This window comes from Bufo gargarizans, chromosome 4 (assembly GCF_014858855.1).
Source record: "Bufo gargarizans isolate SCDJY-AF-19 chromosome 4, ASM1485885v1, whole genome shotgun sequence".
In the NCBI taxonomy this organism is placed as follows: Eukaryota; Metazoa; Chordata; class Amphibia; order Anura; family Bufonidae; genus Bufo; species Bufo gargarizans.
This window is the reverse complement of record NC_058083.1, coordinates 153,331,019-153,357,894: the sequence shown is the minus strand read 5'-3', so window position 1 is coordinate 153,357,894 and position 26,876 is coordinate 153,331,019. Positions and strand designations below refer to the sequence as shown.

General features: G+C 43.2%; 1 protein-coding gene across 1 annotated transcript in view; it reads right to left on the bottom strand.

The window, feature by feature from the left end:
* LOC122935284 (trichohyalin-like) overlaps nucleotides 1-26,876 on the bottom strand; it is a 154,391-nt gene that overhangs the window by 68,249 nt on the left and 59,266 nt on the right. Inside the window, exon 6 of the mRNA XM_044291047.1 lies at nucleotides 13,336-13,511. Within this exon, the coding sequence (XP_044146982.1) occupies nucleotides 13,336-13,511 (176 nt within the window). The remainder of the gene's footprint in view (nucleotides 1-13,335; nucleotides 13,512-26,876) is intronic.

Genomic DNA, 26,876 nt, shown 5'->3' with positions numbered 1-26,876 from the left:
GATCAGATACTAATGACCTATCCTTTAAGGAGGATCCGTTACCTCTCCTGACATCTCTGTTTTAGTAACTATTTGCACTTCCAATAAATGCAGAACATCTTTTACTATATCTCTATGTTGTGCCTTTCCTCTATTATTCCTACAAGACGTTTTTGTAAAAATTTGCCAGCAGTCGGCAATAAAGGTCCATCTGGGTGTTACCAGTTGGGCGTGTGTCCCCGCAGACTCTCCTTTCAAAACCGGAGTGGTGTAAAATGTAAAAATTATTGCACAAATAAACCAAAAAAGCTGAAGTCCTATTCTGCCACTTTCTGAAGCCAGATTTCTGGAGCGTGGAGCGTGATAAATTGTACAGTCGTGGCCAAAAGTTTTGAGAATTACATAAATATTGGAAATTGGAAAAGTTGCTGCTCAAGTTTTTATAAAAGCAATTTGCATATACTCCAGAATGTTATGAAGAGTGATCAGATGAATTGCATAGTCCTTCTTTGCCATGAAAATGAACTTAATCCCCAAAAAAACTTTCCACTGCATTTCACTGCTGCCATTAAAGGACCTGCTGAGAGCATTTCAGTAATCGTCTTGTTAACTCAGGTGAGAATGTTGACGAGCACAAGGCTGGAGATCATTATGTCAGGCTGATTGGGTTAAAATGGCAGACTTGCCTTGTTAAAAGGAGGGTGATGCTTGAAATCATTGTTCTTCCATTGTTAACCATGGTGACCTGCAAAGAAACGCGTGCAGCCATCATTGCGTTGCATAAAAATGGCTTCACAGGCAAGGATATTGTGGCTACTAAGATTGCACCTCAATCAACAATTTATAGGATCATCAAGAACTTCAAGGATAGAGGTTCAATTCTTGTTAAGAAGGCTTCAGGGCATCCAAGAAAGTCCAGCAAGCGCCAGGATCGTCTCCTAAAGAGGATTCAGCTGCAGGATCGGAGTGCCACCAGTGCAGAGCTTGCTCAGGAATGGCAGCAGGCAGGTGTGAGCGGATCTGCACACACAGTGAGGCGAAGACTTTTGGAAGATGGCCTGGTGTCAAGAAGGGCAGCAAAGAAGCCACTTCTCTCCAAAAAAAACATCAGGGACAGATTGATCTTCTGCAGAAAATATGGTTAATGGACTGCTGAGGACTGGGGCAAAGTCATATTCTCGGATTAAGCCTCTTTCTGATTGTTTGGGGCATCAGGAAAAAGGCTTGTCCGGAGAAGAAAAGGTGAGCGCTACCATCAGTCCTGTGTCATACCAACAGTAAAGCAGCCTGGGACCATTCATGTGTGGGGTTGTTTCTCATCCAAGGGAGTGGGCTCACTCACAATTTTGCCCCAAAACACAGCCATGAATAAAGAATGGTACCAAAACACACTCCAACAGCAACTTCTTCCAACAATCCAACAACAGTTTGGTGAAGAACAATGCATTTTCCAGCACGAAAATGGCAAAAGGCAAAAGTGATAACTAAGTGGTTCGGGGACCAAAAAATTGACATTTTCGGTCCATGGCCTGGAGACTCCCCAGATCTTAATCCCATTGAGAACTTGTAGTCAATCCTCAAGAGGCGGGTGGACAAACAAAAACTCACTAATTCTGACAAACTCCAAGAAGTGATTATGAAAGGATGGGTTGCTATCAGTCAGGAATTGGCCCAGAAGTTGATTGAGAGCATGCCCAGTCAAATTGCAGAGGTCCTAAAAAAAGAAGGGCCAACACTGCAAATACTTACTCTTTGCATAAATGTCATGTAATTGTCGATAAAAGCCTTTGAAACGTATGACGTGTGTGTCATTATATTTCACTACATCACAGAAACAACTGAAACAAAGATCTAAAAGTAGTTTAGCAGCAAACTTTGTGAAAACTAATGATTGTGTCATTCTCAAAACTTTTGGCCACGACTGTACTTTTTGCTATTGTACGTAAGAGAAAGTAATGATAAAACAGTCACAGATATTTCAGTATGAGATGCAACAGCACATTTCTTCTTATCAGAGAGAGTCCTAGCAAGTATGTTTGGTAAAGGCACAGGAAGGCATTTTAATAGGAGATAATCTCATAAAAGATTAAAAAAAAACAGACTAAACTAATCAACAATACAGTAAATCAAAGGTACATATTTGTTCAGCAGTAAGGGAAATGCATTGCAGTTAAGTCCATTCTGGATCTCATTTCCTAATCTCTACCTTTCAAGTTAATGGTTTCGACCTTTCAGTAAATGGAAGAATTTGTGTACTGTAATAAGAGAACACGTGACACCTCGCCTTGTTAACAAAATAAAATAAAAATTAGCTTTTACTTCAAACCCCGGACTGAAAATATTCAGGCTCATTATTTTCTGCTGCTCAGCTATGGTTGTATTGTTACTGAACACAGAGATGTCGGGTTAGGTGGACGTCCTGAATGTCACCTTCAGAATATTACACTCACATTGCTTGCCTCGGGAGTGACTGACCCAATTGCCATTGACATGATACACAATGGGAAAAAGTCTTAACACCTAGCAAGGATAAATACTCCAGAATAGTGGATTAGATTGCCTTTGCTATGAGATTACTGTTTTGCATCTTTTCCACCTTAAAGGGCATGTACCCCGGACAACCCCTTTAAAGGGAGTCTGACACCCCCATGCCAATCTGCTGTTCAGCAATAGCTCCAGCGCCAAAAGCAGGCAGCTCCTTCCACTCTGTAGCGGACTGACCTCGTTATTGCGGCGCTGCTCTCATTGTTGTCATAGGTCATTATCCACCTACTCTGCGAACCTCCATCCTATTAGTGTTCCACAAGAGTTAAAGGAAAAAAGAGATTACATTTTTAAATTTCACTTTTTTGGCAGATTTTCCATTTTAATAAATTTTTTCCTGTAATTGGGTTAACAGCCAAATAAAACTCAATATTTATTACCCCGATTCTGTAGTTTACAGAAATACCCTACATGTGGTCGTAAACTGCTGTACGGGCACATGGCAGGGCCCAGAAGGAAAAGAGCGCCACATGGATTTTGGAGGGCAGATTTCACTGGGATAATTTTAAGTTGCTATATGACATTTAAAGACCCCCTGATGCACCCCTAAAGTAGAAACTCCAAAAAAAGTGACCCCAATTTTTAAATTATAGGATAAGGTGGCACTTTGATTGGTATTATTTTGTGGTATATAATGAAGCATATAATGAAGCTTTTTGTGAGGCAAGGTAACAAAAAAATGGCTATTCTGGCACAATTTATATTTTTTGTTGTTTATGGTGTTCACCTGACAGGTTAAATCATGTGCCATTTTTATAGAGCAGGTTGTTTTTTGTTGATTTAACCTGTCAGGTGAACACCATAAACATGTGCCATTTTTATAGAGCAGGTTGTTATGGACACGACAATACCAAATATGTCTACTTTTATTTTTCCTTTGTTTCAGTTTTACATAATAAAGCATTTTTTTAAAATAAATTATGTTTTTGTGTCTTATTTTTCTGAAAGCCATATTATTTTTATTTTTCGGGCGATTATCTTATGTAGGGGCTCAGTTTTTGCGGCATGACATGATGGTTTGATTGGTACTATTTTGAAGTACATAGATTTTTTGGCACAGTTTTTATTTGTTTATTTATTCATTTTTACGGTTTTCACCTGACAGGGTAAATCATGTGATACAGTTGCAAGAAAAAGTATGTGAACCCTTTGGAATGATATAGATTTCTGCACAAATTGGTGATAAAATGTGATCTGATCTTCATCTAGGTCAGAACAATAGACAATCGCAGTCTGCTTAAACTAATAACACACAAAGAATGAAATGTTACCATGTTTTTATTGAACACACCATGTAAACATTCACAGTGCAGGTGGAAAAAGTATGTGAACCCCTAGACTAATAACATCTCCAAGAGCTAATTGGAGTGAGGTGTCAGCCAACTGGAGTCCAATCAATGAGATAAGATTGAAGGTGTTGGTTACAGCTGCCCTTCCCTATGAAAACCACACACCAGTTCTGGGTTTGCTTTTCACAAGATGCATTGCCTGATGGGAATGATGTCTCGCACAAAAGAGCTCTCAGAAGACCTACGATTAAGAATTGTTCACTTGCATAAAGTTGAAAAAGGGTTATAAAAGTATCTCCAAAAGCCTTGCTGTTCATCAGTCAACGGTAAGACAAATTGTCTATAAATGGAGAAAGTTCAGCACTGCTGATACTCTCCCTAGGAGTGGCCGTCCTGTAGGGATGACTGCAAGAGCACAGTGCAGACTGCTCAATGAGGTGAAGAAGAATCCTAGAGTGTCAGCTAAAAACTTACAAACGTCTCTGGCATATGCTAACATCGCTGATAGCGAATCTACGATACGTAAAACACTAAACAAGAATGGATTTCATGGGAGGATACCACAGAGGAAGCCACTGCTGTCCAAAAAAACATTGCTGCACGTTTACAGTTTGCACAAGAGCACCTGGATGTTCCACAGCAGTACTAGCAAAATATTCTGTGGACAGATGAAACCAAAGTTGAGTTGTTTGGAAGAAACACACAACACTATGTGTGGAGAAAAAGAGGCACAGCACACCAACATCAAAACCTCATCCCAACTGTGAAGTATGGTGGTGGTGGCATCATTGTTTGGGGCTGCTTTGCTGTGTCAGGGCCTAAACGGATTGCTATCATCGAAGGAAAAATGAATTCCCAAGTTTATCAAGACATTTTGCAGGAGAACTTAAGGCCATCTGTCCACCAGCTGAAGCTCAACAGAAGATGGGTGTTGCAACAGGACAACGACCCAAAGCATAGAAGCAAATCAACAACAGAATGGCTTAAACAGAAGAAAATACGCCTTCTGGAGTGGCCCAGTCAGAGTCCTGACCTCAACCTGATTGAGATGCTCTGGCATGACCTCAAGAAAGCGATTCACACCAGACATCCCAAGAATATTGCTGAACTGAAACAGTTCTGTAAAGAGGAATGGTCAAGAATTACTCCTGACCGTTGTGCACGTCTGATCTGCAACTACAGGAAACGTTTAGTTGAAGTTATTGCTGCCAAAGGAGGTTCAACCTGCACTGTGAATGTTTACATGGTGTGTTCAATAAAAACATGGTAACATTTCATTCTTTGTGTGTTATTAGTTTAAGCAGACTGTGATTGTCTATTGTTGTGACTTAGATGAAGATCAGATCTCATTTTATGACCAATTTGTGCAGAAATCCATATCATTCCAAAGGGTTCACATACTTTTTCTTGCAACTGTATCACAAGATTTACCCTGTCAGGTGAAAACCGTAAAAATAAATAAATAAACAAATAAAATCAAAAATCTTTTTGTTAATTAGAATTTTTTTTATGTAACAAATGTTTTTATTTACTTTTACCATTTAATAGTCCCACAAGGGACTATTCCTATAGTTTAACCCTTTCTACCCTGGGCCAGTTTTCACCTTCCTGCCCAGGCCATTTTTTGCAAATCCGACATGTGTCACTTTATGTGGTAATAACTTTGCTTTTACTTATCCAAGCCATTCTGATTTTTCCTTTATTTATAAAAAATCCCAAATTTACCCAAAATTTTGAAAAATTCACAATTTTCGAAATTTGAATTTCTCTACTTTTAAGACCGATAGTAATGCCTCATAAAATGGTTATCAGTCATCATTCCCCATATGTCTGCTTTATGTTGGCATCATTTTGTAAATGTCATTTTATTTTTTTAGGACGTTAGAAGGCTTAGAAGTTTAGAAGCCATTTTTCTAATTTTCAACGAAATTTCCAAAACCATTTATTTAAGCACCAATTCAGTTATAAAGTGATTTTGAGGGGCTTACAAAATGGAAACCACCCATAAATGACCCCATTTTAGAAACGACACCCCTCAAATAATTTAAAACCGATGTTACAAACTTTGTTAACCCTTTAGGTGTTCCACAAGAATTAAAGGAAAATGGAGGCAAAATGTAATTTTTTATGCAGATTTTTCATGTTAATCAATTTTTTCTTATTTTTTCGGCGATTGTCTTAGGTAGGGTCTCATTTTTTGCGGGATGAGATGACAGTATGATTGGTACCATTTTGGGCTAAATACACCTATTTGATAGCATGGTATTACTTAGACTGGACTGCTGTGAAAAGGCAAATTGGTGGTCACTATTAGTGTTGAGTGAATAGAGTTTCGGATCATAGATCTGAATTCGACTCGTTCAAACACTTTGTTTTAATGTTGTCTGGAGACCTGTCTCCATACAGCATTTAAAATGTATTGCCTCCGTGGAAACAAAATTAGTTTCAGCTGAAGTCGCGCAAGACTTTGGTGAATGAAATCGGTATTCAATTCTACATCTTTAAAAACATTTTGAATTCGGAATCCAAAGCCGGGTTTGTTATTGGCTGGTACCTTAGTACCAAACTCAACTTCGGATTGCTATTTTAAAATGTTTTTAAAGACGCAGAAGTGATTATCGAATTAATTCACTGAAGTCTTGCGCGACGAGGCAATACATTTTAATTTTGTACAGAGACAGGTCTCCGGACAGCATTAAAATGAATTGTTTGTATGAACAGACTTTGGATCTAGTCACTATACGTGAATATTTTCTGTAATTTTAATATTTTTTACAAAAACAGGTGCTATTCTAATGTTCTGCCGTACCAACCATTTTCTCCAGTCTCAGGAAACTTATACCAGCTTGAAAAATGTAGTATAAGTGACCCACGACGGTAAGGCGAGCAGTAAGGGACGTGGAATTGACCATGCTGCTGATGGTGCATGCAGAGGTCGTGGCCCTGGGCGCGGTGAAACTGTGCCTGCTGCCAGAGCACAAGAAGCACACTCATCCACGATATCTAGCTTCATGTCCCAGTTTGCAGGGCCAATACAATAAATTCCAGCTGCCTTACTTGCTTCAATGTTGTATCTTTATTTGTCAAATAACAAAGGTCCTCAAACGGACGCGTTTCAGCACATATTGCCTTCCTCTTCCAGTTTGCAGGGCGGCGCAGGACACCACTCTTGAAGTCAGACCAGTGCAACTAGGTGGTCAGTTGGATTGCAGCAGACAATGCTTTCAGTAGGTTAAGCACCACCCTGTCTTCCACAAAATCCAGTCTCAGTAGCCAAGAGTCTGGTCAACAAAATCCTCACCCTGATACTCCTTCCTCCCACCATGGAGAGTCTTGGCAAACAAGTGATCCCACACTCGGATATTCCGAGGAGCTCTTTTCATTGCCATTCCTTGATTTGGGCCTCTCGACAAGCCCGCTTGAAGAGGGACATGAGGAGACATTGTGCCCTGATTCCCAAACTCTTGAGCATTCACAATCACAAAAAGATGTAGGTGGGTGGTCTCAAGAGGTTCATGATGAGGATGAGACACAGTAGTCAATAACGGAGGTTGTTGTTAGGCCAATAAGTCAGGAGAATAACCAGAGTGAGGAAGTGGAAGAGGAGGTGGTTGACGCTGAAGTCACTGACCCAACCTGGGAAGGTGGCAAGGCGAGCGAGGACAGCAGTACAGAGGGGGAGGGATCCGCAGCACCGCAACAGGCTGGAAGAGGCAGTGGGGTGGCAAAAGGGAGAAGGCGGGCCACACCAAACAGGCCCGCAACTGTTCCCCGGAGCACCCTCTTGCGGCGCAGCGCAGCGTACACATGTCTATACCCTAGGCCTTTAAACGAAAGTGCAAATACCCAGCCACCCACCCACAGGCCATAGCACTAAATGCGCACTTTTCCAAATTGCTGGCTCTGGAAATGTTGCCATTTAGGCTTGTGGACACTGAGGCTTTCCGTAGACTGATGGTGGTGCCCATCCCGCGATACTCTGTCCCCAGCCACCAATATTTTTCACGGTGAGCAGTCCCAGCCTTACACCAGCATGTGTCCCGTAACATCACCCGTGCCCTGACCAACGCAGTTATTGGAAAGGTCCACTTAATGACTGACTCATGGACAAGTGCTTTTGGCCAGGAACGCTACATTTCCCTGGCAGCACACTGGGTGAACGTTGTGGAGGCCGGGAGTGAGTCGTACCCTGGGATGGCACAGGTGCTACCAACGACAAGGATTGCGGGCCCTACTTTCATCAAGGTTTCCGCCACCACCTACGCTAGTGGCTCCAAACCCAACTTCTCCTCCTCCACTTCCACGTCTGAATTATCATCTTGCAGCACCAGTCAGACATCAGTCAGTAGCTGGAAGCAGTGTAGCACTGCAGTGGGGAAGCAGCAACAGGCCGTGCTTAAACTGATCTGCTTAGGTGACAAACAGCACACCGCCACAGAGCTGTGGCAGGGGATAAGGGACCAGACTGCGCTGTGGCTCTCGTCACTCAACCTACAACCAGGCATGGTTGTGTCTGATAATGTCCGTAACTTGGTGGTGGCTTTGGAGCTCGGCAAGCTCACATACATACAATGCCTAGCCCGCGTGTTCAACCTAGTGGTTCAGCCGTTTCTCAAAACCTACCCCAATTTTCCTGAGCTACTGGTGAAGGTGATCCACGTGTGTGCCCATTTCCGCAAGTCATTAACAGCTTCCGCCGGTCTGGCATCGCTGCAGCACTGCTTGCAATTGCCAGCTCACCGACTGTTGTGTTCCACATGTTGGCCAGGCTTTGTGAGCAGCAGAGGGCAGTAGTGGAATACCAGCTGCAACATGGTCGTCGCCTTTCCAGTCAGCTTCCGCTCTTCACAAGCGACGAGTGGGCATTGATGTCTGACCTCTGTGAGGTTTTACGCAACTTTGAGGAATCAACACAGATGGTGAGCGGCAATCAGCGTAAACATCCCACTTCTGTCTCTACTCAAATGCTTGCTGCTCACAATTAAGGCGGACGCTTTGCATGTGGAAAAGGTGGGAATGGGGAAGACCGTACACAGGGTGATAGCCAGACCACCCTCAGTTCGTCTTCTCAGCGCGAATTGGATGTTAAGGAGGAGGAGCAGGAGACGGTTGCTCCCGCTACAGAGGGTAGTACCCATGGAAGTTTTATTCCATCTGTTCAGCGTGGATGGGTAAAAGAGGAGGAAGAGGATAAGGAGATTGAGTCATCCTCCTAAAGAGGACAGCGAAGTCTTGTCTGTTGGGACTCTGGCACACATGGCTGACTTTATGTTAGGCTGCATTTCCCGTGACCCTCGTGTTGTATGCATTTTGGCCAACACCTATTACTGGTTGTTCACCCTTCTCGACTCCCGCTACAAAGAGAACTTCTCATCTCTCATTCCTGTGGTGGAGAGGACGAGCAAAATGGTCGTTGTGGAAAAATTGCTCCAAAAATTTACAGCTGACAACGCTGGCTGCAGAGTATGTAGTTCTTCGGCCAACCAAGGAGGGGATATGAGGGGAACACACAGCAGTTCCAACAGAGGCAGGGCAACACTCTCCAAGGCCTAGGACAGTTTTATGATACCCCGCCAGCATCCTCTACCTGATGCGTGGCCTAGTGTCACAAGGAGGAAAAAAATTTGGATGATAGTGAAGGAGTACGTAGCAGACCGTGTCAGTGTCCTCAGTGATCCCTCTGTGCCTTACAACTATTGGGTGTCCCAGCTGGACACGTGGCACGAACTGGCGCTCTACACCTTGGAGGTGCTGGCCTGCCCCGCCGCCAGCGTTTTGTCAGAGCGTGTATTTAGTGCTGCTGGTGGGATAATAACTGATAAGCGCATCCGCCTGTCAACTGAAAATGCTGACCGGTTGACTTTTATAAAAATGAACAAAGCCTGGAATGCCCCTGACTTCTTTACTCCACCAGAGAAAAACGGCTGAACATAAAAGCACTCTAAATGTGGCTTTTATGGTGTATTGAATACACTGTATTCCCATGCACCCCTTCCACCACTAAAAAGGGTATATGGTTTAATCTCCCTTTTCTCGTCCTCCTCCTCCATCATATCAACATGCTTATTAGGCTGCCTCCGCTCCTAATGTTTTAGAGGGTCAGCTCAGCAGCAGGCCCTCACCCATGTTTTAGAGGGTCACCAGCAGGCCCTCGCCCATAATGTTTTTGAGGGTCACCAGCAGGCCCTCAACCATAATGTTTTTGAGGGTCACCAGCAGGCCTTTACCCATAATGTTTTAGAGGGTCACCAGCAGGCCCTCGCCCATAATGTTTTTGATGGTCACCAGCAGGCCCTCACCCATAATATTTTCGAGGGTCACCAGCAGGCCCTCGCTCACAATGTTTTAGAGTAGGGCTGCAGTAAACTATTATTTCAGTAATTGAGTATTCTATTGATTATTTTTTACAATGAATCGAGTTATCTAATAAGAAAAAAATAATTAATAGACTGTTTTCCTTTATAAAAACTCATCAGACTCCCTGCCATCAGTTCCCAACACCCTTTGTCAGCCCCTCCATGTCCCCCACTCCCCCAGTGCCACCAGATCAGCCCCTCCATGTCCCCCACTTCCCCAGTGCCACCAGATCAGCCCCTCCATGTCCCCCACTTCCCCAGTGCCACCAGATCAGCCCCTCCATGTACCGCACTTCCATCAGATCAGCCCCTCCATGTCCCCCACTCCCCCAGTGCCATCAGATCAGCCCCTCCATGTCCCCCACTGCCATTATATCAGCCCTTCCATATGCCCCACCCCCCCAGTGCCATTAGATCACTCCCTTCATTTCCCCCAGTGCCATCAGATCAGCCCCTCCATGTCCCCCAGTGCCATCAGATCAGCCCCTCCATGTCTCCCAGCGCCATCAGATCAGCCCCTCCATGTCTCCCAGTACCATCAGATCAGCCCCTCCATGTCCCCCAGTGCCATCAAATCAGCCCCTCCATGTCCCCACTCCCCCAGATCAGCCCCTCCATGTCCCCCAGTGCCATCAGATCAGCCCCGCCATGTCCCCCAATGCCATCAAATCAGCCCCTCCATGTCCCCACTCCGCCAGTGCCATCAGATCAGCCCCTCCATGTCCCCTACTCACCCAGTGCCATCAGATCAGCCCCTCTATGCCATCCATTGCTGGCTGTCCCCCTTCAGTTCCATGTCCCCAGCGCCAGTGAAATAAAATACTTACCTTTCCTGTAGGGGCGCCGGTCCACAGCTCCTTCCTCTTCTTCTCCGTGCACTGCACTGGATCCTGACGTCACACAGTGTCGGGTCAAAGTGCACGCTTACGTGCACTATTACCTGACAATGCGCGGAGCGGTAAGTAATAGCAAGCGGTTCACTCCCGCTCCATTGTCACAAACTAATCCTCAATGCTAAAAATTTGCATCAAGGATTTTTTTGTGTCGAATTACTCAATTCAATCGAGTAATCGTTTCAGCCCTATTTTAGAGGGTCACCAGCAGGCCCTTGCTCATAATGTTTTTGAGGGTCACCAGCAGGCCCTCGCCCCTAATGTTTTAGATGGTCAGATCAGCAGCAGGCACTCGCCCCTAATGTTTTAGAGGGTCAGCTCAGCAGCAGACCCTCACCCCTAATGTTTTAGATGGTCATCTCAGCAGCAGACCCTCCCCTCTAATTTTTTAGATGGTCAGATCAGCAGCAGACCCTCATCCCAAATGTTTTAGATGGTCAGATCAGCAGCAGACCCTCATCCCAAATGTTTTAGATGGTCAGATCAGCAGCAGGCCCTTGCCCCTAATGTTTTAGAGGGTCAGCTCAGCAGCAGACCATCACCCCTAATGTTTTAGATGGTCACATGAGCAGCAGGCCCTCACCCCTAATGTTTTAGATGGTCACATCAGCAGACCTTGCCCCAATAGTTTTTGAGGGTCACCAGCAGGCCATCAATCATAATTTTTCAAGGGTATGTAGGATGCCCTCCTTTATGTGTAATAAAGGGTGTATTGTAGTGCCAGTTCCTTGTAATATTTGGCAGCCCTTTCACTTACTGCAGGCATGCTCAACCTGCGGCCCTCCAGCTGTTGCAAAACTACAACTCCCAGCATGCCCGAACTGCCTACAGCTATCAGCCTACAGCAGGGCATTGTGGGAGTTGTAGTTTTACAACAGCTGGAGGGCCGTAGGTTGAGCATGCCTGACTTAGTGCATAGGCTTTATGAGTGTAGGAGTACCACTATACCTGAACAATTGTACCACAATGTAAACAAGGCCCTCCTTTATGTGATATACTGTACAAGTTGTATCGGAGTGCCTCTTCCTTGTAATTTTTGGCAGCACTTGCACTTTATATACAAGTAAACAAGTAAATATACAGGAAAGAATGTTTCCTAACAATTTTTCCTCTAAAATCGATTTTATCTTTGGTTTTGTGCGTATTATTGTCAGTCTGTAAAAGTGGTGTACTACTCGGACAACATCGTTCCCAGCAGCGACCTGGGAGTCCAAGATGCATTCAGACATCCTCCCAATGCTGTTCCCGAACCATTTCAGTGGTGTTTCCATCAATTTCTGAACTTCTCCTGTGAACCAGACACCCTCCCCTCTTCAGAGCAGGGGGTGCCTGGTTTAATGCTCTGGTTCTCCCATTGACTTCCATTGTGCTCGTGTGCTCTGTAAGAGCACCGATGCATCCCGAGGTGTTCTACTCGAGCACTTGAGCACTTTGGTGCTCGACCAACACTAGTAACTACACATTTACTCTGTGAAGAAACTCTACAAAGCTCTACAGTACATGCCATTGAAGAAGCATGAAGGAAGCTACTACAAGTTCAGAGAAAATACTGGTCAAAGGTGAGCCATAAAGGAAGTAGTTCACTTTCTCAGCAGGAGCGGGGTGATTTATGGAACGCTCCCATCTCCCCACTGCCTTTTACAAAGCATGCCGGCATAGGACATACATGTGTTTCCAATTATATATACTTCATACACATGAAAGATGAGTCATATTGTCATAAGAAGTAAAGAACCAACTGTTGTCTGTAGTAGATTTCAGCCAACAGTTATCTCATGTGTATGGCCCGCTTTAGAGAAAAATTGTCCCTAGTAACCAATCAAACCGTGCTTCAGGTGCAGTTCGGAAAATAAATACTAAAATGTGATTGGTTGCTATAGGTAAGGAAAGACACTTTATCTGCCAACTTTACATATGAGACTCAATGGGGGGAGATTTATCAAACTGGTGAAAAGTAGAACTGGCTTAGTTGCCCATAGAAACCAATCAGATTCCACCTTTCATTTATTACAGCTCCTTTGAAAAATAAAAAGTGGAATCTGATTGGTTTCTATGGGCAACTAAGCCAGTTCTACTTTTCACCAGTTTGATAATTCCCCCCTAATGTGTTTGGACAAAATAATTTCATAATTGAACATCATTAATAGTAATCCTCAGCTATTTCTCTAATTTTTAGTATGTGTCTGCAAGTAAAAAAGATACAAAAACACACATAGAAAAATCTATTGTTACATAACTGGCGGTTACATTATTTTTATAGTGAGATGGACTAACCTGCTGAATGACTTCTCGCAGTGTCTTCAATTTGGCGAGTAATGTCTCTTCTGAGACCATTCCAACGTCCCATGATAGCTTGGACATTATTTTTAATAACGCTGTGGTCTGACTGAAGATGTCTCAACAATGATAGGCTCTGGCTTAGAAGTGCCTCTTGCTTGGCAGTCTTCTCCCTGTGAATAAGACAATATGTGGTTTTGCAAATTTCTTTCTGTCAGGGTCGTCCAAGTTTTACATAAAGTCACCAATGTAGTCTGAATGATGAACTTGTGGGATTTCATCACATACACACAGACTGCAAAAGCAACGCCAAGGAGCTTACTCCTTTCAAGCACTGGGATACACAAAAACACTTGTTTCATAGACTAAGGGCTCATGCATACGAATGTATTTTCTTTCCGTGTCCGTTAAGTTTTTTTTGTAGACCATATGCGGAACCATTAATTTCAATTGGTCCGCAAACAAAAAAAAACGGAAGTTAGTCCGTGTGCATTCCGTCCGTATTTCCGTTCGGCAAAAAAAAAAAAAAAGAACACGTCCTATTATTGTCTGCATTGAAACAAGGATAGGACTGTTCTATTAAGGGCCAGCTATTCCGTTCTGCAAAATACAGAATGCACACGGACGTCATCAGTATTTTTGCGGATTCGTTTTTTGCGGACCGCAAAATACATGCGGTCGTGTAACCAAAACAGAGTGTCTGTGGATCACTACAGCTGGTTAATGGATTTAAGGTGCTCTTGGTTTATATGAGCCACCCAGTCACATAAAACGTATAAAAAATATCAGGATTAAACCAGGCGCTCAAATATGGATTATTGATCAAAATTTAATGAATGATAAAATATATCGATATACCATAAAATACAATATAAAATTACAAAAAAATTCACATAAGGATAACCATTAATCAATAGCAGCAATATATGGCCAATAATTACAGCAGCTTAGATTTGAAAGACCGCAATCCGAACAGAGGTCTATGTAGAGTTCCGGGCGGTTTAAGTTAAAAAACCACACCCTTAGTTCAATTAAGGAAAAAAGAGATGTAGCTTGAAACAGTCTGGGTGGTTTGAATTCAAACAGCCGCAGCCTTTATATCAGTCTTTAAGGAAAACCGCAATTCCAAACGTTATAAGGGGTCTTGTGAACATTCACCGATCCTATTCGGTTATGGCAAAATGTGACTGTGCACTAAGGTGGCGTCCCACCTATTCAACTAACTTTATTGCTTTACCTGGCCGGTGTTACCTTGTCCTGTGTCTGGGCCTAAAGACGATATGCTGTGGGTGCCGAGTCATCCGAGTATCCGCTCACAGAACGATGTTTGTGGCTGTTTCTTCCGGTGCTCGTTCCTCTTGGTCACAGCTATTTAAACTTGGAGTCCAGGGGAGCTACTGTCCCAGCATGCCGGAACGAGGTATTAGACCATACGCGTTTCGGGGTTCTCTGAATAGCCCCTTCCTCAGTGGACTTATAACATTTGGAATTGCGGTTTTCCTTAAAGACTGATATAAAGGCTGCGGCTGTTTGAATTCAAACCACCCAGACTGTTTCAAGCTACATCTCTTTTTTCCTTAATTGAAATAAGGGTGCGGTTTTTTTAACTTAAACCGCCCGTAACTGAAACCGCCCGGAACTCTACATAGACCTCTGTTCGGATTGCGGTCTTTCAAATCTAAGCTGCTGTAATTATTGGCCATATATTGCTGCTATTGATTAATGGTTATCCTTATGTGAATTTTTATGTCATTTTATATTGTATTTTATGGTATATCGATATATTTTATCATTCATTAAATTTTGATCAATAATCCATATTTGAGTGCCTGGTTTAATCCTGATATTTTTTACATGCGGTCGTGTGCATGAGCCTTAAGGGTTCATGCACATGAATGTGTCCGCCCCGTGCCTGTGCTGTGTACCACAAATAGTGGTCCATAATTTTGTGTGCACGCTTTTTGTGGATGCAGACTCATTCACTTGAATGGTTCCACGATCCGCAAGAGACAGTCCATGCTTCTGATCCGCAACTTGCGGATTGCGGACACATTTAAGTCAATGGGTCTGGATCCCTGAAATGGACTGCACAGGGCCGATGCCTGTATATTGTGGATCCGGTGTTTGCAGGCCATACACCTTCGTGTGCAGTAGCCCTAAGGGGGAGATTTATCAAAACTGGTGCAATGGAAAAATGGCCCATTGCAACCAATCATATTGATCCTTTCATTTTCCAAAAGAACTCTGAAAAAATGAAAGGTTAAATCTGGTTGTTATGGGCAATTAAGCCAGTTTTTCTTTGCACCGGTTTTGGTAAATTTCCCCATGAATGTTAGGAAATTCGGAGTTAAGCTGAGTACGACTCCTTTACAAGATGTTTCTTACACTTTTTTGATGGTTTGACACAACAGACACCTGACATTGTCTGTATGTTGTGATCGTATTCCTTCCTCCACTGTCTATCATTTGTAAAGCACTTTGTACATAGGACACCCTATGTCCTTTCACATGTTGGAGGCATATGGCAGGAGTATTCCTGCTGTATACCTTTGGCCTGTCCATGTCCATCCACCTTACACATACCAAAAGAGTGTCGTTTGAGTCGGTATGCATCAACACCCATTTTTTATTGTATAGGAGAGCATAGTCTACGATTTACTATGCAAAGGGACACAGTAATCATATACCATGCAGGAAACAGTTATGTTTTCTATAAGAGGAACCTATAACAGGTGTATAGCAGCATTCCTTTACATTGGGGATCCTCCAGATATGTTCTTCAAAATGAGATGTCAACAAAGTTTAAGCTCTGTCTCTAAGAAATAAGGAATATGTACATTTCTAATAGCTTTTGGGTACGGACACGTGTGCAGGTTTTCTGGTGCAGTCTTTGAAACCAAAATAGGGTGTGGAATAGATGATAAAAGGAGAGAGTATTAAAGGGGCTCTGCAGGGTCTTACCTAATTATCTCTTTCAGCTAACCTGTGGAAGGAAGAGAGTTTCAGCTCTTCCGTCTCACCACCGATTCTAAGATCTCTGCTGTGATCACGTGACCGACTGACCGTGGGCTCTTCCAATGAGGTCCTGATCAGATGTGCTCATGTGTCCTCCTGTTCAGTTACGTGTACATTATGCAGCTGAACAGGAAGAAATAGGAACAGATTTGATCAGGACCTCTGTCCTCTGTGGAAGAGCCTGCAGCCAGCTCATGTGATCACAGCCGAGATTGCAGAACCAGCGGCCTGGCAGAAGGGTAAGTACTGCTGAAACTTTCTACCCTCCACTGGTTAGCTAAAAGACAGAATTCAGGCAAAGCCTGAAAATCATTTGAAGGGGGTTATGCCACGATTGATGTAAAAAAAATGGAAAATCAGGCATCATATAGTACATCATATAACAATCTGTTTCTAGCAAAGCTAGAACCTGCCCTGTACCTCACATGGATCCAGAGATCTCCCTATTCATTGCTCCAATTGCTCTGCTACATTATCTTCAGGCTGGTAGCTCGGGGAGTGTGTCCTTTCAGCTGCGGTTCTTTCCCTGTCACTGCCACAGTTTCTAACAGAAAATACTGCATATGGCTGGTGACAGTTGAAGATTAAAACTGAGTGCGTGCGACCCCCTTAGTGAGGTGGACAAGCAATAAGGAAAAGAAAGAACAGCAGGTGGCGCTATACAGATACATTTTATTAAATAGCTCACTGGCTATACTAAATTTTTTATTACATGCAATTACAAAAGTATTCAGATCCAGGTGCTGGTTTGAAAAATGGAGAATGTGTTTCGTGGCACAGAACCTTTAAAGGAGAGATACTACTTCTACTTCTCCTGGTTTTAGCTTCAAAAACTGCATTATAAAAACTGCATGTGCCTGTGCCCCAAGTTAACCAGTAATGGGGATGAGATGACACTAAATTGTACCTGTACCCATAAATGATGTGTCAACAAACTGATCATTATGAAATGGAAAATACTGCAGACATTACGAAGAATTTCCTTTATGTGAAAATGCAAATATTCTATTATGTTGATGTTTCTAATGGATAAAGATGTTCCATTAGATAAAAATATGCATGCATGCTTTCTAGAAAATTAGAAAATGTGAAGACAGAGAGGGATTAGGTAGAGAAAATAATGAAGTTGTTTCAGCGGTTGTACTGAGTCCACAGACAAGTCCCAGGCAGCAATCGAGTGAGCATGTAGCCTGTCCTCCATCATGAGGAATTAGAAAGAGGGAAACGCTGATCTCCATAGAATCTAATATATAAGTAATAGGTGCAAAAGAGGCCTAAGCAATGCTTAAAGGGGTTATCCAAACCTGTAACCCCCCTCCCCCCCAGTGCCTGGGCCCCTTATATAGAGAATACTTACCTGGTCCCCGATGCCTGTGTCCTTCCGCATCCCTTTATGAGAGTCACTGCATCCCACCCGTCATGCAGATCAAAAGATCAAGCGACAGGGGTGCAGACACCCATGACGCAAGGGGGGAAAGTCAGCAATGCCGCCTGCTATCGGCTGCCCACCCCCACCCCACATCGTCAGATGTTGTGATTTGCACAACGGGTTCCGGAAGGACACAGGCGTGGGGACCAAGTAAGTATTCTCTATATGAGTGGCCCTGGCTTTGGGGGGAAAAAGGCGCTTCTAGGTGTGGATAACCCCGTTAATTATTTCCACCGAATGCAGTATACGGACTAAATAAAAATTTCCAAAAAAGGAACTAATTCTACAGAATGAAGAAAGTTCTATATAAAATTGCTTTGTAGCTGCAGGATCTGAAAAACATGGTTCTAGAACAGCGCTACACCTACTCAGGGATTGTGCATGGTATTGCAACTCAGTTCCACTGAAGTGAATGGGGATCCGCTGCAATAACAGACACAACCAATGTGCAGGTGTGCCGCGTTTTGTGGAATAAAGCAGCCATGTTTTTCTAATGCTTTTAATATTTCTGTTACTTTCCGAATGACTCCCTTTTAATTATATTTATAAATACATATTGATAATTAGACCTTGCGGTATTATATAGGTGTATAATGAAATAAAAAAAATCTAATTACACTTAATCAAAGAAGACATTATTTGAAACTGATAGGATTCATCAAATCAGATTGCATGTCACTGCCCTGCAGTAAAGGAGTCATTCACAGTAGTCTGTATTATGTGAATAACAATGTACTAACAATATATTAGAGAACAGTTTAGTGTTGTGGCTGCTTCAAGAACGGCCGGCGCTGCTTGCCCCTTATTCCTATGGAATCCCCTGTAGCTGGTGAGAGCACCTGGGTCTTACTTAAAGAGGACCTCTCACCACAAAATGCAATGCAGTCTGCAGGTAACATGTTATAGAGCAGGAGGAACTAAGCAGACTGATCTATAGTTCTGTAGGAAAAGATTCTGTAAAATCTGTAATTTATACATTCATATCTTTGCTTTTCCACATCCTGTGAATATCTATCGGTACAGGGAAAAATATATATTTGTACCGTGTTAGCCAGTAAATATACGATGAAAAAATATTGAAATTCCTCAGTGGTTCATACCTTTTAATCGCTAACTTAAAATAGCAAGCTTTCGAGGCTACTTGGGCTTCTTCGTCAGGAGTCTGGTTAAGACAGTATCTGAAGATTCACATATTTATACACCAAAGTACATAGGAACGTTCTGGCGGTGTAAAGGTCCCGCTAATTACCTGATGAACTAGTGAAATGCTAGTTCATTGGTTAATTGGACCATTTGTGTAGGCACCTAAATCTTGTAGTGAGAACGTCAAGATTAGTGTTGAGCGAACTTCTGTTTTCAAGTTTGGCGTACAATGTTCAGGTTTGGGTAAGTCTTATGGTCCGTGGTAGCGGAATCCATAATGTAATTCTTAAGATAACCAGAACCCGAACCTTGCACGCCAAACTTGAAAACAGAAGTTCGCTCATCCCTAGTCAAGACTTAAAGGGAACCTGTCACCGGGATTTTGTGTGTAGAGCTGAGGACATGGGTTGCTAGATGGCTGCTAGCACATCCGCAATACCCAGTCCCCATAGCTCTGGGTGCTTTTATTGTGTATAAAAACAGATTTGATACATATGCAAATTAACCTGAGATGAGTCAGAGCTTGAAAATATGACTCTTCTCTGGTCACACAAGTAAGATATGACTCTTATGTTAATTTGCACAATAAAAGCACACAGAGCTATGGGGACTGGATATTGCAGATGTGCTAGTGGCCATGTAGCAACCCATGTCCTCAGCTCTATACACAAAATCCCGGTGACAGGTTCCCTTTAAAGAGGACCTTTCACTACAATAAAAAATCTAAACTAAGCCTACAGACATGGAGAGCGGCGCCCAGGGATCTCCCTGCACTTACTATTATCCCTGGGCGCTGCTCCGTTCTCCCGGTATAGGCTCCGGTATCTTCATATGTTCGACGCCTGCCGGAGTCTCCTTCTCCCAGGCTGGAGCGCTGGTCAATCACAGCGCTCAGCTCATAGCCTGAGAAGGAAAAAAAACTCTCAGGCTATGAGCTGAGTGCTGCGATTGTCCAAAGCTACAGGAGACGCCGGCAGGCTCCATCCAGTTGAGCCGAACATATGAAGATACCGGAGCCTATACCGGGAGAACGGAGCAGCGCCCAGGGATAATAGTAAGTGCAGGGAGATCCCTGGGCGCCGCTCTCCATGTCTGTAGGCTTAGGCTACTTTCACACTAGCGTTCGATCGGATCCGTTCTGAAAGGATCCGATCATATTAATGCAGACGGAGGCTCCGTTCAGTACGGATCCGTCTGCATTAATAACTTAGAAAAAATTCTAAGTGTGAAAGTAGCCTGAGCGGATCCGTTCAGACTTTCAATGTAAAGTCAATGGGGGACGGATCCGCTTGAAGATTGAGCCATATGGTGACATCTTCAAGCGGATCCGTTCCCATTGACTTACATTGTAAGTCTGAACGGATCCGCTCGCCTCCGCACGGCCAGGCGGACAGCTGAACGCTGCAAGCAGCGTTCAGCTGTCCGCCTGGCCGTGCGGAGGCGAGCGGAGCGGAGGCTGAACGCCGCCAGACTGATGCAGTCTGAGCGGATCCGCTCCATTCAGACTGCATCAGGGCTGGACGGAGGCGTTCGGGTCCGCTCGTGAGCTCCTTCAAACGGAGCTCACGAACGGACCTATGAACGCTAGTGTGAAAGTAGCCTTAGTTTAGATTTTTTATTGTAGTTAAAGGTCCTCTTCAAAGACTTTTTATTAACACAGATAGTAACAAGGAGAATTTGAAAAATAAAATCACCAGAAATTCCTTAAAAATATGCTTAACATAAAGAGTTATTGAAAAATTTGTTTATTTTCTGATGGCACATACCCTTTAAAACTTTTTAAGCCAGTTATGGGAAAATAAATGTATGCCACCTGAACGGAAATTACTGGTCAATATATGGCAACCATGAATTTCTTATAATGACTCCTTAGATCATCGGGATTATCATGATATACACCTTATATTATTTCATTCTCAGATTCAGCTGTAATAAACTATCTTTTTCATTTGGGTCACCCACTCAACACCCACTAAACATATCCTCACAGTTCAGTCCCTTTAATTTACAGCATGGCTGCATTCAGTTTCCATGCAGGCACCATGAGGAGGAAATTTTATATTTTTGTTAAGGAGCCCCAGTATTCCAATAAATGGTTTTTAGAAACAAAATGTTTTCATATCTATGATATTGTCCTGGGGCTTCAAAGAACTCCAACAATGAGCACCTTGTACTGGGAGCTGGCCATCAGAGATAAGAGATTACAATGCTTTCATGTTACCCTCACACCAAACCACAACAATGTGTGACTAATAACGCCATCACACAAAATGTAGTTTGATTTTTCACGGCTTCAAATCACATAAAGCACACTTAGAACAGCAGAAAGTGTGTGTCATAGGGCAGGAAGCCAAGTGTTTAATATAGCATGTGGCTTCCAGATGAAATCATACTCCATCCCAACCTATTTTTGACAGGAGTCCTTATCTCTATTTCATGTCAAGCTTTTGAACGCTCACTATCGTCTACCACTCTCTTATTTATGGAAATATGTTGCATGTGCTCATATGAGGTTCCCCCATCAAAAACATATGTAAGCTGCGGCCCGATGAATGATCTTTGTGGGAGAGGGAAAAAAGGGATCAGTGCATTTCAAGAGAAAGTTCATCTTTAGAGAAAAGTCACTACATCAAAGTAGCTCGAGACAAAACAAGAAAGAGATCTGGTAAAATAGATTCCCTGGATAAAAGAAGCTATGAAATAATAATAACATGTAATCACTGCCATGTTTTCTGTGCAGGGAAAGGAAACTGTGCATAGCGCTGTAGATACAATATTGATTACTATGACAGAGCAGTCGCTTTATTCTGGCACCCTGGAGGAACACTTTTGCCATGGCCTAAAAATGCCAGGGTGTAAAAATCCAGGATCATCCACCAGTGAGCCAGAGTGAGGTCACTACTGTTGTAGAGCAAGTCAGACAAAACAGGTCAAGGAGGTCCACGGGAAAAGAATCAATGCTATTGCTTGGTCATACAGTGTTTTATTCATCTTAATTCAGATTCATACTTCTTTAATTTTATCAGGAAGAGATGGCTGAAAGCTGGAGGTTTATATTTTGCTATACAAAAATTTAAACAATTCACACATAGACACTTGTTCTGATTATAATAAATTACGCAATTAAACTTTACACTGCCCCGAATTAGGAAAATACTACAATAGCAGAGTGGTGATGGTTAGTGACATTACAGTTGAAAGCTAAAGTAAGTGAACCCATTGGATTTCTTTATTGATTACTAATAAAATGTGATTGGATTGTTATCGAAGTAACAATTATAGACAAACAATCTAATAACACAAATGGTTGTACCATTCATGTCTTTTACTGAGCACATTGAGCAGACAATCACATTGCAGAGAGAAAATGCAAGTGATCCCCTGGATTTAATAAGCTGTAGGTAGGTCCTCCTTTAGTACAATCATTTCCACCAAATGTTTCTGTTATGCTGAGCGCTCCGGGTCCCCTGCTGGCCTCGGAGCGCTCACATCGTATGCCCCCAGGCAGCACTCCAGTGTCTCGGCGTGTGCGTCGTCGCTCTCTAGGGCGCGCGCGCGCCGGGACTCTTAGATTCAAAGGGCCAGTGCACCAGTGATTGGTGCCTGGTCCAAAGGGGTTATTAAGGGTTAAGGTTTGTGAGAGGCAGTGCTGACTTAATTAGGCTGCACCTGTGCACTGCCCATTTATACCTTCTCCTCCCACAGCTTCCTGCCGGATCTTTGTGCCTTGTGCCTCAGAGAAAGCGTTCCACTGTGTTTGTTTGCCTTGCCTGTTGCCGAACCCGTTGCTACCGTCTACTCGCCTTTGAACCTTGCCGCCTGCCCTGACCTCTGCTACGTCCGACTACGCTCTTGCCTTCTCCCTGTGTACCACGCCTTATCAGCTGCCAGAGAGGTCGAGTTGTTACTAGGGGACACGACCTGGTAGTTACCGCCGCAGCAAATCCATCCCGCCTTGCGGCGGGCTCTGGTGAAGACCAGTAACTGCTTAGAACTGGTCCTTTAGTACAACCCGCGCCATCGCCTCTCTGGTCCAGAGGATCCACTACCTGTCCTGCCGGTACGTGACAGTTTCCTGTAGCTGCAAATAAGATGTGCACAATACTGAGGAGGAATACTGGACCGTTCCTCCCTGTAAATGTGCTCAGTTCATCAATATTCCAGGGATGCCTTGCATGCACAATTGTCCTTAGGTGATGCCTAGGTCCATAGAGTTAAAGTCAAGACTTTGACTTGGCCATTCTAAAACACAAATCTTCTCTTCAACCATTCTTTAGATATTTACTTGTGTAGTTTAAGTCATTATCTTATTGCATCACCCAACACCTCCTCAGCATGAGGTCAAGAAATGCTTCCCTTACATTCTCCTGTAAATTGTTGTGGTACACATTAAAATTTATTGTTCCCTCAATGTTGAAAGTTATCAAGGCCCTGAGGCTGCAAAGCCGCCCCAAACCATCATGCTCCCTCCACCATGTGTCACGGTTGGGATGAAGTTTGGTGTTGCTGTGCAGTGTTTTTTTACCCTCTAAACAGCACTGTGCATTCATCTTAACTTTGTATATTCGACAGCAGTGGCTTCCCTTGGTCTCCTTCCATGAACAACACTCTTGTTCAGGGTTTTTCTAATAGTTAACACATGAACAAAGTTTTTTTTTTCCCAGTATGTAGAGTCTTCTGTAGTTCATTTGCTGTCCTTTCTCATCTCATTTACGACTATTCATTTTGTTCTTAGAGTTATCTTAACATCATGCTCACACCTAGAAGTAGAAATAGTCCTGAATTTTCTCCATTTATAGACAATCTAACCATGGATTGCAGTACAGTTTTAGCAATGGTTCTGTAGCTTTTTTAGCTTCATGCATTTTTTCCAGGTCTTCTGGAAGCTGTTTGCATCAAGGCATGGTTCAGGGCTGTATTACATTAAAAGATCAGGCAGACCATTGTTGGGAAAGAAGCGTTCCTTCCTGACAATCGTGTGCTTGCTAGCGGAGGAGACCGCTGCTATTGCATGCAGTAATTTCCTCCACAGTATGTCCAGGAGCAATCTCTTAAGCCATCGCTGGTCCCCATAATGATTATTTGCTGGCAGCAGATTGTGATTAGACGGCATGATCTTCAGCAGGAAAATAATTTTTAAACATGCTTAAAAGTCTGTATTGCCCGATCATCGGGTAATCGGTGGCAGTATTACATTGTTAGTTCACCGCTAACAAGCGTTACTACAAGCACTCGTTAGCAATGATCTAGTAGACAATCTACCAGTGTAATACAGCCCTTACACTTACCAACCATTGTTGAGAAGAGCAGATCTGTCAGTAAACAGGCTTTGTATGCCTTTACAATGTGCAAAGTACATGTGAAACCGACACTTTTAATCTCTTCTCCTTAACTGAAACACCTTTTGCCAATTAGCTTGAAGAATTCATTAACAAATAGATTCACTTACTGTCACACACAGCCTGTTGTGTATGCCATGACACGGTTGCCGTGCATGCTGTTGCCTGTGGCAACGTGTTGTTGCAGCATGTAGGTGGCTCCTCCTTTCCCCTGGGTCCTTCCCTGTCTGGTGCCGGAGGGGTTAATTATCTGGCTGGTGTAGATTTAGGTGTGTCTTGGTTCTGGCATCTTGGCTCTTTATATCCTGGTGTTGTGAGTGAAAGGTCAGTTTCCCTCCAGCCTTTCTGTTAGCTGGAGTGTTGCTCCTTTCCTGGATATACCATCTGTCCAGTGGGAGGGCCTCCTAGCTAGACATCTATGTCACCATGACGTCTCCCCTTTGTTCTCTCTGTCCTTTTCCCATCCTCACTTGTTGTATTGTTTGGTAGGGAATTGTTGTTCCCTGCTGTTTATGGTCACATCATCCCCCATTGTGATTCTCCACATTGTATAGCCCCTTGTGGCCCAGTCTCCATGTCCTGTCCCTTTTGAGCATTACCTGTAATGATCATGTGATTTATATTGAATAAAATGAGATGTTTTTTACCTTGCTCTTTTTTCGTACAAGTGTGTGTTTATGTCTAGTTCGGTGTTCCATGTCTAGTATGTTTGATGTTGGATTCCAGCATGGTTGCTAGACATTTCCACTGTCTATCTGTCGTACCTCCGGAAAGGGGTGTCTGGGTTCCCTGGAGGGGGAATCACAAGTTGGTGAGCAGATCTGTCTGGGGCTGCCATGCTTCCTGTCTGCATGGTGATCCGATGATTGTTGTGGCCACAGCAGGTAAGTGCATGTTGTTTCTGGGCTCTTACCTGCTGATCCAGTGGCTGTTCACTGGCTGTCCCTTTCCTTGTAGCTAGGTCAGTGGAGACTCCTATTCATTCTCGTCTGGGATAAACAGGTCATCTCCTGCTCCTAACCTCATTGCAGGGATCTTCAGGGCGAATCAGGGTCCGAGGTTCCTGTGTATGAGCCCACCTACCATCTGGGTCTGCTCAGACGGTTAGGAGTCAGGACCAGAATTAGGGTGGCATAGGAGGTGACCTGCTCCCTTTTCCTGGTGTCCAGGCCTAGCTGCTTCCCCGTTTTCCTTCACTATTCAGTGGGGAGTTTTCCCCCACTCCCCACCATGACACTCACTTTCTCTCTCTGCACCTGGGATACTTACTCAATATGCTGAATAAAAGATATGATAGATACAACTAGTTATTAGTAATCAATGAAGAAATCCAACTAATTCCAAAGTGGTCACTTACTTCCTCTTGCAGTTGTATACTTATCTATGGGTGGCATAAGCATGAAACACATACGCCAATGAATAGATTGCACTGCGGCGAAATACAGAAACCTCTATAGCAGTCTGTTGTCACTTTTGTAATCTTACAGACAAGAACCTTTATAATTTAGACTGTTAAGGACTAGGCATTTAAGTATTTTTATGTAACTGGTTATAATGGTCTTTAGGAGTCCAGAACAATAATGGAATTACTTAAAAATATGCCATTCATGACATGATTCCTCAGTAGTCAAAGTCACATGAGGTGGCGTGCTAAGTAATCAGATTAGACAGCCTGATTCATTTAGCACATGGGGGCATTTGTAATGAGTTGTGATGATAGCAATAACCAGAAGGCTTTGGAATTCTAATGCTGTACTTACATGCTCTAATCAGATGGCAATTATGGTGAAGGAAGTGTTCCTTCCTGACATTTGGCTGCTCGTTCAGTTGAGGTGAAGCCCTGCCTTTACATACAGTGATCTTGTCAAAGTACGATGAAGAGCGATGGCTACTGCTACTGCTCATCCTCATACAGCTGATTTGTTTCTGTCGACAGGACTTTCTTTTCTGTCCTGCATAACGGAAACCAGACTGATCCATTATGCTTGCCCATAGACATCTATTATGACAAATCAAAATGGAAGACCTCTAAATGTTTCCATTTTGAATTCCGTCTTACGAATTCCTTTATTTTCCATTATAATCTTATAATGGAAAGCAGTAACGGAATTCATAACGCTGATGTGAACCCGCCCTCATCAGGTACGAGCATTTGTAGAAATGTCTGTCCCCAGTAATCTGGCCACAATTGGGCAGTGTAAACCAGCATTAAATAATACTTCCCAAGGTAGCCTTGGAGGGCATCTGTCAGCAGATTTGTACCTATGAAACTGGCTAACCTGTTGCATGTGCATTGGCAGATGAAGGCATCTGTGTTGGTCCAATGTTCATACACCATGTTCCAAATTATTATGCATGATATGTTTCTCTGATTTTCCTAAATGGTCTATGCAAATGACAGTATAATGTTCAAATCATCAACCGTTAGAGTATAAATCAAATTTTATTGAACAAACCTCCCAATGATAACTGTATTTTTTTTCACAAATTCAAAAAACTCAAAATGCAAAAAAAAACCTCGAACCCGTCTGTGCTGTGAATCAGCCATTAATCTCTTCACAGTACGATGCTCGCGCTTAAGTTTTCGTGAAATATCCAATGTTTTCATACCT